The sequence below is a fragment of the Mastomys coucha genome, chromosome X, assembly GCF_008632895.1.
Source record: "Mastomys coucha isolate ucsf_1 chromosome X, UCSF_Mcou_1, whole genome shotgun sequence".
NCBI lineage: Eukaryota > Metazoa > Chordata > Mammalia > Rodentia > Muridae > Mastomys > Mastomys coucha.
In genome coordinates, this window is record NC_045030.1 from 74420380 (window position 1) to 74435052 (window position 14673).

General features: G+C 34.1%; 1 protein-coding gene across 3 annotated transcripts in view; it reads right to left on the bottom strand.

Moving 5' to 3' along the window:
- Positions 1–14673, bottom strand: part of Gabra3 (gamma-aminobutyric acid type A receptor alpha3 subunit) — a 191776-nt gene that overhangs the window by 120488 nt on the left and 56615 nt on the right. For all 3 annotated transcript variants that reach the window (XM_031363691.1, XM_031363681.1, XM_031363701.1), the window contains one exon: positions 5201–5366. In XM_031363691.1, the coding sequence (XP_031219551.1) occupies positions 5201–5340 (140 nt within the window). In that variant the 5' untranslated portion in view covers positions 5341–5366. The remainder of the gene's footprint in view (positions 1–5200; positions 5367–14673) is intronic.

Below are 14673 nucleotides of genomic sequence, written 5' to 3' on the forward strand. Positions count from 1 at the left end.
AGAGAGAGGGAGAGGGAGAGAGAGAGAGGGAGAGGGAGAGAGACAGAGACAGAGACATACAGACAGACAGAGACAGACAGACAGACAGACAGACAGACAGACAGACAGACAGACAGTTTCCAGGGTTGCCTGTGGCCTGATCTTGGGGCAACATCAGGTATTGGTGGAATTAGGTTCATAATTGTTGGGCTCTCAAATCTCCTCAGGTCCTTGTTTTCCTTAAGCAAAGATCTCCATATTTCATAAGAAAACATTCATTACATGATCTATCATCTATTTTGAGTTCTTCATATATTCCTTGTGTCTTCCTTATACCTACACCACAATGACTCACCTTTCAAGCTCGCCTTCAAATAGTCTCCAATGAAGTGCCTCATTGGAGAGATTGACTGGCTCAACAAACTATAAAACCTCAATATAATATTCATTGGGCACTCACTAGCTATTCCTGTTGAACCATTAGTGAACTACTGATGGTCAATCATTTTTACCCAGAAAAGTACACTTACATGATGGTTAAACAGACCAAATTATGGGTACCACCTAAGTCCAACTTGGTGAACTAATGAGTTTAATGGGAGTTACTTATAAGAGAAAAAAATGACTTAAAGACATTGGCATCACCAAAAGCCATCCCAAAAAGGAAAACAGTTCAAAAAAGCTAGAAACTTGTAGCAAACTATTCAACCTACAGCAACTCAACTTGTTGGTCTGAGCTCCTTCCAGCCAGTTGAGCTAGTCTCTGCTTTTTCTGGGCATCTTAATTGTCTGAAGGTGTCTCTTAGTAGCCTTTACAGCTTATTATACTAAGGAAGGGTACAGCCTAGTGAATCAAGTCAGTTTCAGGGATGTCCTGAAGCTATTAAATTATTAAACTTCCTGGCCTTAATGAACTTCCAAGAAGGATGTAAGATTTCACCTGACTTTAGAACACCCTCTTGTTTTACCTCTTTTTGATAGCTTATTTTGTAACAAGCTTCCCTCAAAGATCAAAGATTTTTACCTCACAAAACAATTGCTACAAATCAAAGTATCAGAAAACTATGTTCTAGACCTGACTTTTCTACTAACTTGCTACAAGGTTTTAAAAAAAATTAATTAATTTCTTGACCTCAGTTAATTTGAGTATAAAATGAGAAATTAAACTATATGTTTTATATGGGTTTTTCAACAACTCCCCTACTACAGCTCCAGGATCTGGTATTCCTAGAAAACATTAACTGTCTTTCCAAATTATTTATCAAAATTCCTTACCCTAGAATGATCTAGAATATTTGATCAAATACAAATTATTAGGCAGTGTTTCTGTATTACAGCCTTTTGGTGTAAAGCCCACAGTCTGGCTTATAAACACCAAACACTGAGAAACATTGATATTAACATGTGAGTTAAATGAAATACTATTCAATAGGCCACTGTTGACTGTCAAAGATGCTAGAATATCTTGCTTGGGAGATTTGCTACAATAAAACATAACATAACACAACAAATAGATATCTTCAAACATATAATTAAGAGGATGCGGAAACAAACAATAGCTCTTTTAAGTATGAGAACTGTCATATGCACCATGTATTTTAAGTTGAATTAGTTTATTTATTTCTAAAAATATATAAAGAATGCCAAACTTAATATCCAGAGTCAAGTCTTTACTAGTCTCCTGTGTACAAAGCATAAATTATTTTTAACTTGAAAGATAACAAACAGGAAAAGGTCTCTAATTCAAGAGATATGCAGTCATTTTGCCCTTGATTTAAAACCAAATGTTACTCTGCTGTTTCAAGATTTCATTTCCTCCTATTTAACATAATTGCTAAAATGCTTGAATAGCTGTTTTTCTGTTTGAACAGGAAGTTAGAAAACAATATAAACAGGAAAGGTGACAACACTAAGAATAAAAATAAAAAATAGCTAGCAGTGGGAGAATTATAATAAATGCTTTCTTTGAGAACAAAAATTCACCAAGGAAAGGAACTATTCTATTCAAAATCTTTAAAATTATAGAAAAATATGTAATACATTTTAGAAGCTTGATCCCCTAAGTGAAATTGTAAAAGCTTTAAGACTTGAAGAGGTGATGTTCATTCATTTAGAATTTCTACCTCATTTAGAATACCTATGTTAGCCCATGGAAATCAGGCCCAAGGAATCAAATATGCCAAAATTCTATACACATAAGTCCAGTATCCCTTAACCCTAGAGATTACTGTGCAATGCTGATAGAAAGAGACATACAGTATCAAAGATTGAAGTAGAGACTGAAGGAAAAGGCCATTCAGAGACTGCCCCACCTCGAGATCCATCCCATCTGCGGATATCAAACCCAGACACTATTGTGGTTGCCAACAAGTGCTTACTGACAGAAGCCTGATATAGCTGTCTCCTGAGAGGATCTGCCAGAGCCTGACCAACACAGATGTGGATGCTTGCAGCCAACCATTAGACTGAGCACGGGATCCCCAATGAAGGAGTTAGGGGAAGGACTGAAGGAGCTGAAGGAGCTTGCAGCTGCTTAGGAAGAACAACAATATGAACCAACCAGCCCCACCCCAGAGCTCCCAGGGACTAAACCACCAACCAAAGAGTACACATGGAGGGACCCATGGCTCCAGGTGCATATGTAGCAGAGGATGGCCTTGTGAGACATCAATAGAAGGGGAGGCCCTTGGTCTTATGAAGGTTCAATGCTAGGGTGGTGAGGCAGGAGTAAATGGGGGGAGCACCCTCATAGAAGCAGGGGTAACAGGTATGTGATAGGGGGTTTGTGAAGTGGAAAGTGGGAAAGGGGGATGACATTTGAAATGTAAATAAAGATAATATCCAAAAGAAAAAGAAAAAAGCAACATACTACAAATAATTAACCTCACAATAGTAATACAGAACAAATTCTATTTCTAAGAATATTGGACAATAGTCAAATGTAAAAAAAAAATGAGGGGCAGTACCAAGGAATAAAATAGGATAACTCAGAATGTAAAGGATAAATATTAGTTGTTTTCTTTTATATGTGGAATCTAGATTTTAAAATACATGAAATCAAAAGAGATTCCATTTGTGAAGAGAGAAGGAACTGGTCAGAAGAGATGTAAAGGAGCAGGATACAGCAATGAAGGTAATAAACAAAATATACACATGTATGAAAATGTCATAAATAATTCTTTTAAATATATGATAATAAAATTAAAGTAAAAAAGAAAATAAATGAAAACCCAAATGAAAGCAGTTTAAATAACTGTTTCAAATAAAGACAGCATAACAATACTAAAGTATTCCTAGCCTAAGGAGTCGTTTCTAGCAGTGATAGTACACATATGATATAAGAATTTGGTATATCTCAGGGAATATTAAGAAAAGGGGACAATAAGATTGTAAGATCCAGAATACTAGGAAGTCTGATGTGAAACAGTTTGCCCTAAAAATGGTTGTATAAACAAGACCAGAATAGCAATATTAATGGACATGATAATGTAGGAGAGGGGAATCTCAAGGGGCCACATTCCTGGGCAAAGAATTAGGCAAATGAAGACTGCTGAGAGTGGGGAAGTTAGCATTTTCTAGGGATGAGCCCTCTAATTGGTTGTCTAACACAAAGTGAAAACATATATAAACAATAAAAACAAACTAAGCAGGTTGCATTTATATGCTTGGACATACATACAGTAATAATTAGGGAAGAACAGGGTATCAATTTGAGAAGAGGAATGTGGAAGGAGTTAGAGTAAGGGGACTTAGGAGAGGCTGGAAAACAAAGTAATGTAATTATATTTAAACTAAAGCATTTTAAAATTAAAATAAAATAAACATACTTTATATCACTAAGCACAAATTAGTAAACCTGAAAAAAGGTAATAAATGCAGAAGAACAGCAAGTTTCGGCAGGAAGACTAAGAAATAAGGTTACAAAGGTGAGTTCAGGAATACTGATTTTACTCTCAAGGCAAGAAGATGGCATTAACTCTTCAAATATATGATTTAACATGCATTATAGAAGAAAATAGCTACAGCATAAAGATAAATGAGAGTGAAATTTTAGGCAGTAAGTTAACTAGAAGCTCTTGCTGGAGTGTAAGTGGAAAACAACATTGAAGAAAACTAAAATAAAATAATTTAAGAGACGTGGAGGGCAAAAATTGCAGATTTGGTAAAGTGCTTCAATTTGGAGAGGAAAGGTAGAGAATTGGCAAAGATGACTATAATTTTCTGGCTTAATCAACTGGGTACTTGATAGCATTATGGACTCAAACATGGAAAAGAGAAAAGGCATGTTTTATTATGTTTGCTCTTAGGGAAAGGATGAGAGGGGATACTTTAGACAGACTTAGTTTGAGGAGTTTGTGGAATATCTAAAGAACATGTCAACTAAAAAAGTAGATATAGATATAAAAGAAATCAGAAATGGAAAGTAAAATGTAATACTTTGACATTTATGTTATGTTACTATGTTCCTTTTAATTTTTTCTTAACAGAAAATCATTTTCTCAAAGGACATTAGTGATGTTGTACTTTAGAGAACCTAAGCTAAACATGCAGGAAGTGTGTCAAAGATAAATCAAAGAAAGAATTATACTTATACTATGGGCATGTTTTTGTATGTTTATGTATGTATGTTTCATTTCATGACAGAAAGAAGTTAATGAAGGAAAATCCATTAAATATTGCTACTTGTTACAAAAGAAATTGAGTAACAGAAGTATATGATTAATTTGAACAACAGAGTTAACATTAACCATCTTATTTACAGAAGTTGCCTTCCAATACTGTAGTCAGAATTTTTACCTCAAGGGGTATAAGAGTGGGTGAGAGGAATGTATAGATAATAAGAATATTACTTCTTCAAGAAATATGGATGTGAACATGGGCAAAGACTTGAGAAATTTTCCACAAGGAAGATATTAAAGATAAGAGATTAACATAGTCATGTTTAAATGCTAAATAGACATGATCCCCAAAAGGGATCAGGTTAAGAATCTATGAGAGAATTGATAAAATTAATAACACAATAAAATCTTTAGAGTCATTCAAGAGGAACTTCAAATTTTCTTTCAAATGTAAGAGTTTGATCTGATGTTTTGATTTCCAAATGCAAAGTAATGTATAAGTATCAATGATCAAAGTATTTTAGGGCCTCTGGGGGGAAAATTTGGGAGGTAAGCATTTATAGCATTACATATATTTTTTCCCAAAGGCTAAGTTTTCTTACCCTCCAATATCTTGCTTCACAAAATCCCCAGGTTCTTGTCGTCTTGATTCCCCTTGGCTAGTGGTTCCAGGGAGAATACTAATCAGGAGAAGAAGTATAACTCTGGTCACATAGAAGTGCCACATTTGTGTGATTATCATCTTCTTAGACAGCAACTTGGAGAGACCTATGAGATCCACAGTACAAGGGAAGGAGTAGAAAACAGAGGGGGAAAAGGTTAGAAGGGTTTGAAATTACTTAGCCTGTCTAGTATTCCCTCAGTTATTTGATACTCCCAACTTAATCAAGGTCAAAATTTTCATTCCCAATGTGATTCTTCCAAACATACCATAATTCTCCCAAGAAAAGCAAAAAGCAGAACAAATTTTGTGTAGGACAGTAATCAGCGGCATCTCCTTCCTTGGCTTCCTGCATGACTGGGTGAGTTGTAGAACTTTCCTAACCCTCAGTTACCTCTAATATAAGAACTTAAAATAGTCTCCTATAGGGGGAGGCAACAGGGGTTTGTTCTTGTTGTTTTTGTTTCTTTGGTTGGTTGGTTGGTTTTTGGAGGGGAAACTGGGAAAAGAGAAATCATATGGCATGTAAATAAAGAAAATATCTAAATAAAAAAGAATAGTCTCCTATGAAGCTGCAGAGATGGTCCAGGGATAAAGGTATTCTTTCAGAGGAACCATGTTCAACACTCAGTACCCACAACGTAGCTCACAACTCTCTATAAAGCTCAGTTTCAGCATCTCTGTCATCCTCGTCTATCTTCTGTGTGCACCAGGCACATACACAGTGCACAGACATACATGTAGCCAAAATACTAATAATATACAATAAAAATTACAAATAATTTTTAAAGATAGTTTCTTGTGTCTCCATTCTATTTCTCTGAATAACTTGTTTGATCTTTTCACACCACAGAGGACTTTGGTCTAGTTAATTATATAACACTGCAAAAACACTACAATAGTAAGATCTAAACCACAGAATAAAATACTTAAACACATGACCATGATGTGTGCTCAGGATGCATGAGTAACAATCTTGGTTAGAGAGAAGATTAGCATTCTACACAAATAAAAATGTCAGTGATCAATGTTCAAATATGCTATTCTTGTATATAAGTATAGGATATGTATAATGTTAAATAAAGAGCAAAACATAATAAAGTAAATGATCCAGATGTAACTCATCATGACATACAAGCAGAAAATTATGTTATAGCATATGATGCATAAGAAGGCAAAAATATCATGTGAAATAATAAGTAACAAACATGTTCAAATTGCCATTATACATGGTGCACATATAAACATATAAAATAAAATGGGTTGGGCATAATATGTGCCCTCCAAAGCCCATATCATTTTGTTAGCAAATATTGTTATTGTGGTACATGGGAAGGGGTTTATGAAAGAAAACTATTTGCTCATCATATCTGAAAATCATAATCCATAAGTTATACACTACCAAGATAAAAGAATATTGGGAGACTCAGATATATTCTCTTCCAAGACATAATAAATGCAGAGTACAAGGTTCTGGTACAAAGATTTCATTTCCTTTGACTATATACCCAGTAGTAGGACTGATTGTTCATCTAAAATTTCTATTTTTGTTTTGACAGAGCCTCTATATTATTTTCCATAGTGATTATATTAGTTTATAATCCTACTAAAAGTATACAAAAAAAATCCTCCCACAAGCCCCAAAAGTAAAAACAAAACAAAAAATAATAATAAACTAGCAGATGGCAAAAAAAGTCAATGAATTCGAGGACAATTACAGAATGGGAAAAATATAATTGATAACAAAGAGCTAACATGCAATGTATATAAGGAACTAGAAGTAATGGGCTTTATAACTAAACATACACTGAGCCAAAATGGTTTATTTCATTGACCATCAGGGAAAGTTGAATCAGAACCAAGAAAATAAGATATTATTTAACCTCAGAATGACCATCATCAAAACAAACAAACAAATCAAAAAAAAAAACATACAACCTCTCTGGCCATGGAGCAAAAGCCAAGGGATTATTTTTATACTGTTGGGAGGATTGTAAATTAATATAATCAATATGGGAAACAAAATAAAGCTTCTGCCAAAACAATAGTAGATATTTTATATGATCAATCAATTCTACTACTGGGTTTATAATCAAAGGAAATGAGATATTGTATCAGATACTTGTATCAGATATTGTATCAGATACTCATGCATTTGTTGAAGTTTATTTATAAAAACTTTAAAAAATACTGGGTCAATCTAGATGTCTTGATAGATGAGTGGATAAATAAAATAGTACATACTTATATGGTAGAGTACTATTTAGGCATAAGGAAAGAAATCCTGACATTTGCAGCAACAAGAACAGAATGGGAAGCAATTATACTAAATAAAACAAGACAGACAAAGACAAACAAATTGCACACATACTGCATTTCTGAAAAGCAGTAAGTAGGCATTGTAGAAGAAAGATATGTAGCATTGGTCACTAGAGGCTAGGAAGGGCAAGGTAGTGGAGACAAAAGTACAAAGAAGAGAAACTTCTTGCTTTCTATCATAATAGGATAATCATGCATTCAAACAATCTATGATATTTTTCCAAATGACTAGATGAGTATAAAATTTACAGTATATAACAGTGATTCGATGTTGATTATAAAAAGTGTTTATTATACTTGCTTGATTAGTACACATTGTAAGAATAGATCAAATTAACATAATGTATACACACAAAAATGAACAAACCAAAAACATATGCACAAAGGCATGATGTATGATTAAAACATGCAATTAAATTATTGGCAACAATGTAGATATTTCAACATTGATAAAATATGTAATTAAAAATGGTTAAGATGATACAAGTTACAGTGGCACACACCTTTGGAAGGCAGAGGCATGTGGATCTCTATGAGTTTGAGAGTAGCCTGTTCTACATAGTGAGTTCCAAGATAGTAGGCTATGTAGAGACACCTGTCTCAGAAAGAAAGAAAGAAAGAAAGAAAGAAAGAAAGAAAGAAAGAAAGAAAGAAAGAAAGAAAGAAAGAAAGAAGGAAAGGAAGAAAAGAGAAGTACTATTTTATAAAATAGTTAAGAAGGCACATTTTAGGCTAAGGAATTTTAACTATAGTTAGGGTAAAAAACATAAGAAGCCTGCTGCTAAAGTTAGCAAAAATTCACAGGGCAGAACTCATGTCTGGTATATGGCTAGAGAAATGATTTACATTAGCAGTAAGCATTAGATGAACATATACCCAAAGCACTTGCTCAGATAACCATCACATAGACATAGAAAATGACTGTGGAAAAATAATCAAAATCTTTACAATATATGTGGTGATTTTTTTTTCAAGTGAGCATTGTGAATAAACTGAAAACTTTGAGACCCATGAGGTATTTGGTATACTTGTCCTCAACCATGATGATATAGGAACATAGTATGTGCATCATCATAACAAAACTGAGGAGTTAGGCAACTTGACATAGGAGCAGGTAGGCATGACAATAGACAATTATGAAAAAGAAACAAAAATTCAGTATCCATGATTGGACAACCATGGTCATTTTTTTCACTAGCAAAGATAACCAAGATATACATTAAAAGTGGCTGTAGTGAACAATGATGATTTTAGGATAATAATAACTATATTGAATAATTTCTTATAGTGAATGAACATAAAATTAAAATGTGCAAACTCACAGTGAATGAACTCTCGAGTATAACAGTGAAACATAAAATGATATCAAATTTCAGAAAACTAAGATTCAATGAGAGAAATTAGAATGTTATACTTGTTTTTAAATTTGTGTGACAAAGTCAATCAACCACATTGCAAGATAGAACCAAGAATGGTACATATTCATAAAAGTACAGCAAATAGAAGACAGTAACGTGATATGAGCTCGCATGGCATTCACATACCCTCCAATCATACCTATACAGTTATGATTCTTATATAATTTTCTCCTTCTATTAGTAGCATTTTCACCCTTTCATTTGCTCAGTGAGCAGACTCTGATGCCATTCCTGACTTCTTTTGCATTCGTAGTCTGCATTCAATCTATCAGCAACTCAACTGTTACTCTATTCTGAATAAAACATTCTATATACCAGAATAAAGCCAGTAGTAATCACCTCCTCCAACACAACCTATTTCATTACCTCTTAAAACTAGGAGCTGGTTCTTTGAGAAAATCAACAAGATAGATAAATGTGGCAGAATTTTTCCCTGTCCAATCAACTTAAATATTAGTGCAGGAGGAGGCTTGTGATTGGACAAGGAAAAGGGAAGCAGAGCTAAAGAGTTAGAGTTAGAGACAGGGAGCATCTCAGGAGAGAGGGGGAAGGAAGGACAACAGGAAGAAGATCCTGATCCCGCGTGGTTTTAAATAGCAACAGGTAGTTATGAATATCATAGAGAGATAGAATAATTGGGATAACTTGTCTGAAATGGGAGGGTAGCTTGTACCATTATCAATTGACTCTGAAATTATTATGTGGGCATCTTGTGAATTGAGAAATTATTGATATATAAATCTAACTGATTAATTGTAAGTTTCTAGTGTTTTGTTTTACTGAGTTACTGGAATGTGGGAGAGCCAACCACAGGGGGATTATGCCTGAGAGGGTATGGGCCACACTGAGGCAGGGAATCAGAGCTGGGAAGACTGCAATTGGTCACAGCATGGGGCTAACAGTGGAGGCAGCAGAGTTGGCAGGCAGAGAGTAGCTAGATGGAGCATGAGAACTTGGCGGTTCTTTTTTAATATTTCCAAAACAGATAAACCCTTATCCAGACTAACCAGAGGACATAGAGACAGTATCCAAATTAATAAAATCAGAAATGAAAAAGGAGACATAACAACAGACACTGAGGAAATACAAAAATATCATCAGATCCTACTACAAAAGTTTATACTCAACAAAACTGGAAAAATCTGGATTAAATGGACAATTTACTAGACAGATATCAGGTACCAATGTTAAATTAGTATCAGATAAATCATCTAAACAATCCCATAACCACTAGAGAAATAGAAGCAGTCATTAAAAGTCTCCCAACCAACAAAAGCACAGGACCAAATGCAGAATTCTACCAGACCATCAAAGAGGACTTAATACCAATACTCTTCAAACTATTCCACAAAATACAAACAGAAGGAATACTACACACACAATTTGTTCTATGAAGCCACAATTGTTCTTATACCTAAACCACACAAAGACCCAACAAAGAAAGAGAACTTCAGACCAATCTCCCATATGAATATTGATGCAAAAATACTCAATAAACTTCTCACAAACCGAATCAAAGAACACATCAAAACAATCATTCATAGAATGTTTGTTTCCTTGAGACCTTCAAGTTTTTATTGAAATACTTTTGCAATTTCGTTTTGTTATTGTCTTTGTCCACAGTACAGTTTGAGGTCAGTATGAACTGTGATATATATTTATTTTATTTGCAAATATATAATTCTTCTTTGGTATCTATGAGGGGCTCATTTCAGGATTCTCAAATATAAAGTATCCTCAGATACCCAAGTTTACTACATAGAAAGGCACAGCACTTGCATAGAACCTATGCACATACTCCTAAACAGTTTAAATGATCTCTCTAGATCATGCATATACATATGTATATATATATATAATATGTATATATATAATACAATGCTAATTCACCACATCATTATATTCCTGAAGGAATAATGAAAAATATCCGCACATAATCAACATAAATATTAACTTTTAAAATATTTTCAGTCTATGATTGGGTTGAATCTGTGGGAAATGTCTGCACATATTCAGCACAGACGTGACTTTTAAAAATATTTTCAATATGTGGTTTATTGAATCTGCAGATCCAGAACTTGCCAATATAACAGAGGGCTTGCTGCATGAGTAATGCATAGTGGAGTGCCTGACAAATAACAGGTATTTTAAGAATAGCAAATGAATAAACGGATGTCATTGTGACAAAGGCAGAACCCTAAAAGAAGTAAGATACTATAAAAGATGGGGTTACCGGGTAGACTTTGCAAACTACTTGATCCAAAGGCTATTGGGAACTGACAAATTCTAGCTGTACTAGGCTTTAAAGAGCCCCCTTCTTCAATGAAAATTAGATTTTGTAACATAAAGTCTATAAAAATAGGTAAAATCATATATATAATATGCTGAGCCCAATACCTGTTACCAGGATGAATATACTGATAGATCCCATCCAAACATAAGTTTATCTTATGAACATTTGAGAAACTGCTGTGGACATAATATATTTATCTCATTACTTAGCAATCAGATCATGCTAAAATTTGCCCACCAACTCCTCAGTTTTAATAATCTGAAGTTATATCTGCTAGATATACAGATACTACATAAGAAACTATTAATTGTAACTAGGTTGTCACTAGAGTTTTTTCTAAGGCTGTGCAGTCCTATCTAGCCCCAAAGCACTGTCATTCAGTCATTATCCTTGATAAACCTCATAGAAATCTAATTCTGATATTGGGAAAATTGTATGACAACATTATAACCTGTAAAACACTAATAGTTATAATATTATCACATAGGTTATAGTGAAAACTAAGCAAACTAAATTAAATATAAAGTACCACACTTAACGTATAAACTACAGTGATCCATAGCTGTTATGTATTTTTATCTGTAACTCTATTAAACTTGTCTTCTTGTTTTTAACTAAACACACATGAGGCACCATCTTATAAGCCAGGCACCATTCCACAGGAACAAAACAGCCAAAAAAAAAATAGAACCAGAAAGTCAGAAATAACAGATCAATTTATACAAAGTCTATGTCCTCCTAGGTGACGAATGCTTTGAAGAAAATTCCACAACATATTCACCATCTATAAACCCAGTACTAGTTAATGCTTTAAATCTTCATGAAAGCATTCTTTTCCTATTTTTTAAACTTTTATTTTACAGGCCAATTGGGTGGCCCTAAATATATATAATATTCTCTGGATCAAGTAGTTTGCATCCACTGCTGTTGAGGGACATCTGGGTTCTTTCCAGCTCCTGGTTATTCTAAATAAGGCTGCTATGAACATGGTGGAGTATGTGTCCTTATTACATGTTGGAGTATCTTCTGGGTATATGCCCAGGAGTGGTATAGCTGGGTTCTCTGGTAGTACTATGTTTAGTTTTCTGAGGAACCACCAAACTGATTTCCAGAGTGATTGTACCAGCTTGCATTCCCACCAACAGTGGAGGAGTGTTCCTCTTTCTCCACATCCTCAATAGCATCTGCTGTCACCTGAGTTTTTGATCCTAGCCATTCTGGCTGGTATGAGATGGAATCTCAAGGTTGTTTTGATTTGCATTTCCCTGATGACTAAGGATGCTGAACATTTCTTTAGGTGTTCTGTGAAGTTATAATGTGTTTTAAAACAAATTAAAACTGCTTTGAGAGTCCATCTCATCCCATCAATCAATTGTCCTGCTGTCAGAATGCTCTGGCCAAGCAGAAGAATCAACCATGGGGGGAAAACTGTGAGCTAAGTTAAATCTTTACTTCTTTAAGTTATGCTCCCAATTATCTGGGCATAGTGAGGCAAAATAACTTAAACAAGTACACTTAAATTTTGGGTGGCCTTAAATCAAATATCCATTTGGGATTGATATTTGTACATAGTGCACAGGAAGAATCCAGATTCATTCTTTTGGATGGAGATAGCCAGATTTGTCCTAGGTAACTTTCTATTGCTTTGATAAGGTACCATGATCAGTGCAACTTATAGAATAAAGAGTTGATTTCAGGCTTGCAGTTCAGAAGGTTAGAGTCTATGACCATCATGTCAGAGGGTAAGGCAGCAGGTAGGCAGGCATAGTGCTAGAGTAGTAGCTGAGAGTTTGTATCTTGAGGCACAAGCATGGGGCAGGGAGATGCTTACTGAGATATAAGTCCTTTGAAACCTCAAAGATCACTCAAAGTGATGTACTTCCTTCAGCAAAGCCACACCTTCTAATACTTCCCAAACTGAACCAAATTCAGACCAAATATTGAACCTGTTGGATCCATTATTATGTATTTCATCAGATGTCTTCATACATTCAAGTTACTTGTGGTTTAAGTATGAATTGTCCCTTGTAGGCTTATGTATGGGAGGCTTAGTCCCAAGCTGGCAGGTTCAATATTTGAGAGAAAAAAGGATTAATACAATTTTGATCCAATAAATTGGTCAGCAGTAGATTCACAATTCAATGGTTGGTAATAAAAACTTTCAAAGAAGGTTATGCCTTTGAAAATAATTTATTGACACAAGTCCAATCATTTTTATTTATACTTCCTGGCTACCATATGGTTATAAGCTTTGCATCATCTGGCCTTACTCACTATATTTTGGCTTCATTTTTGTACCACAAAAATAGAATGAGCTAACCATGAACTGAAATCCTAAAACTATCACCCATTTTTTCCTCCTTTCTAGTTGTTTATGGGACAAATCATGTCATAGTAACAGATGGCTGACTAAAATATTACCTTTGTCAAAAAAAAATCAATTGAGTATAAATGCATGGGTTAAATTTTTCTGGCTTGTATCATGTCCCATTTTTATTTGTCTGTTTTATGCTAGTATCATGCCAATATAAGTGCTGTAAAACAATCTTTGTAAATCAAGTAGTATGATACCTCCAGTTTTGTTCTTTCTTCTCAAAATTCCTTTGGTTATTTGCAATCTTTTGTGGTTCCATACAAATAAAGTAATTTTTATATTAAAGGATATAAAACTATATATGAATACTTAATGTTAGAAAAAAATCAGAGGTCAAGTTTACTGATGACAAATCTTCAACTAACCAAATTCAAACACATTAAAAGTGTCAATCACCAGGATCAAAGGATTTCTGGGATACAAAGATAGCTCAAAGCAAAGCAAATCATTAAGTAACTCCAGCAAAGGAACAAAAGAAAAAGAAAAGCAAAATACTGCATCAGTAGGCATCCAAAAGATATTTGACAAAAAATAAATGTGCTTTCATGTCCCATTCTCTATAGGGAAAGGGTAATTTTTTGCTACTAAGATCAAGAACACAGATACCCATGTTCACTACTTCTTTCAAATATAGTACTGGGATTAAATAAGGCCAATGAGGCAGGAGAAATAAATAATATGTATCCTGGAAGAAAAGAAGGTATTAAACTGGCTCTATTAGGTAACAATGTAATCCTGCACATATAAAATCCTAAAACTCCACAATAAAACTGTTACTATATGATAACTGAATTTGATAAGATTGAAGAATACAAATGGAACTTACATGTATCACTAGCATTATTGTACACTGATAATGAACTCTCTGAAGATAAAAAGAAATCCCACTTAAATTTACAACAACATTTACTGAGATATAAATTCAACCAAGGGGGTAAAATACTTACTGACAACAATAAATCTTTGATAAAAAAAAAATTAAAGGAAAATGCAAATAAATGGAAAGATAA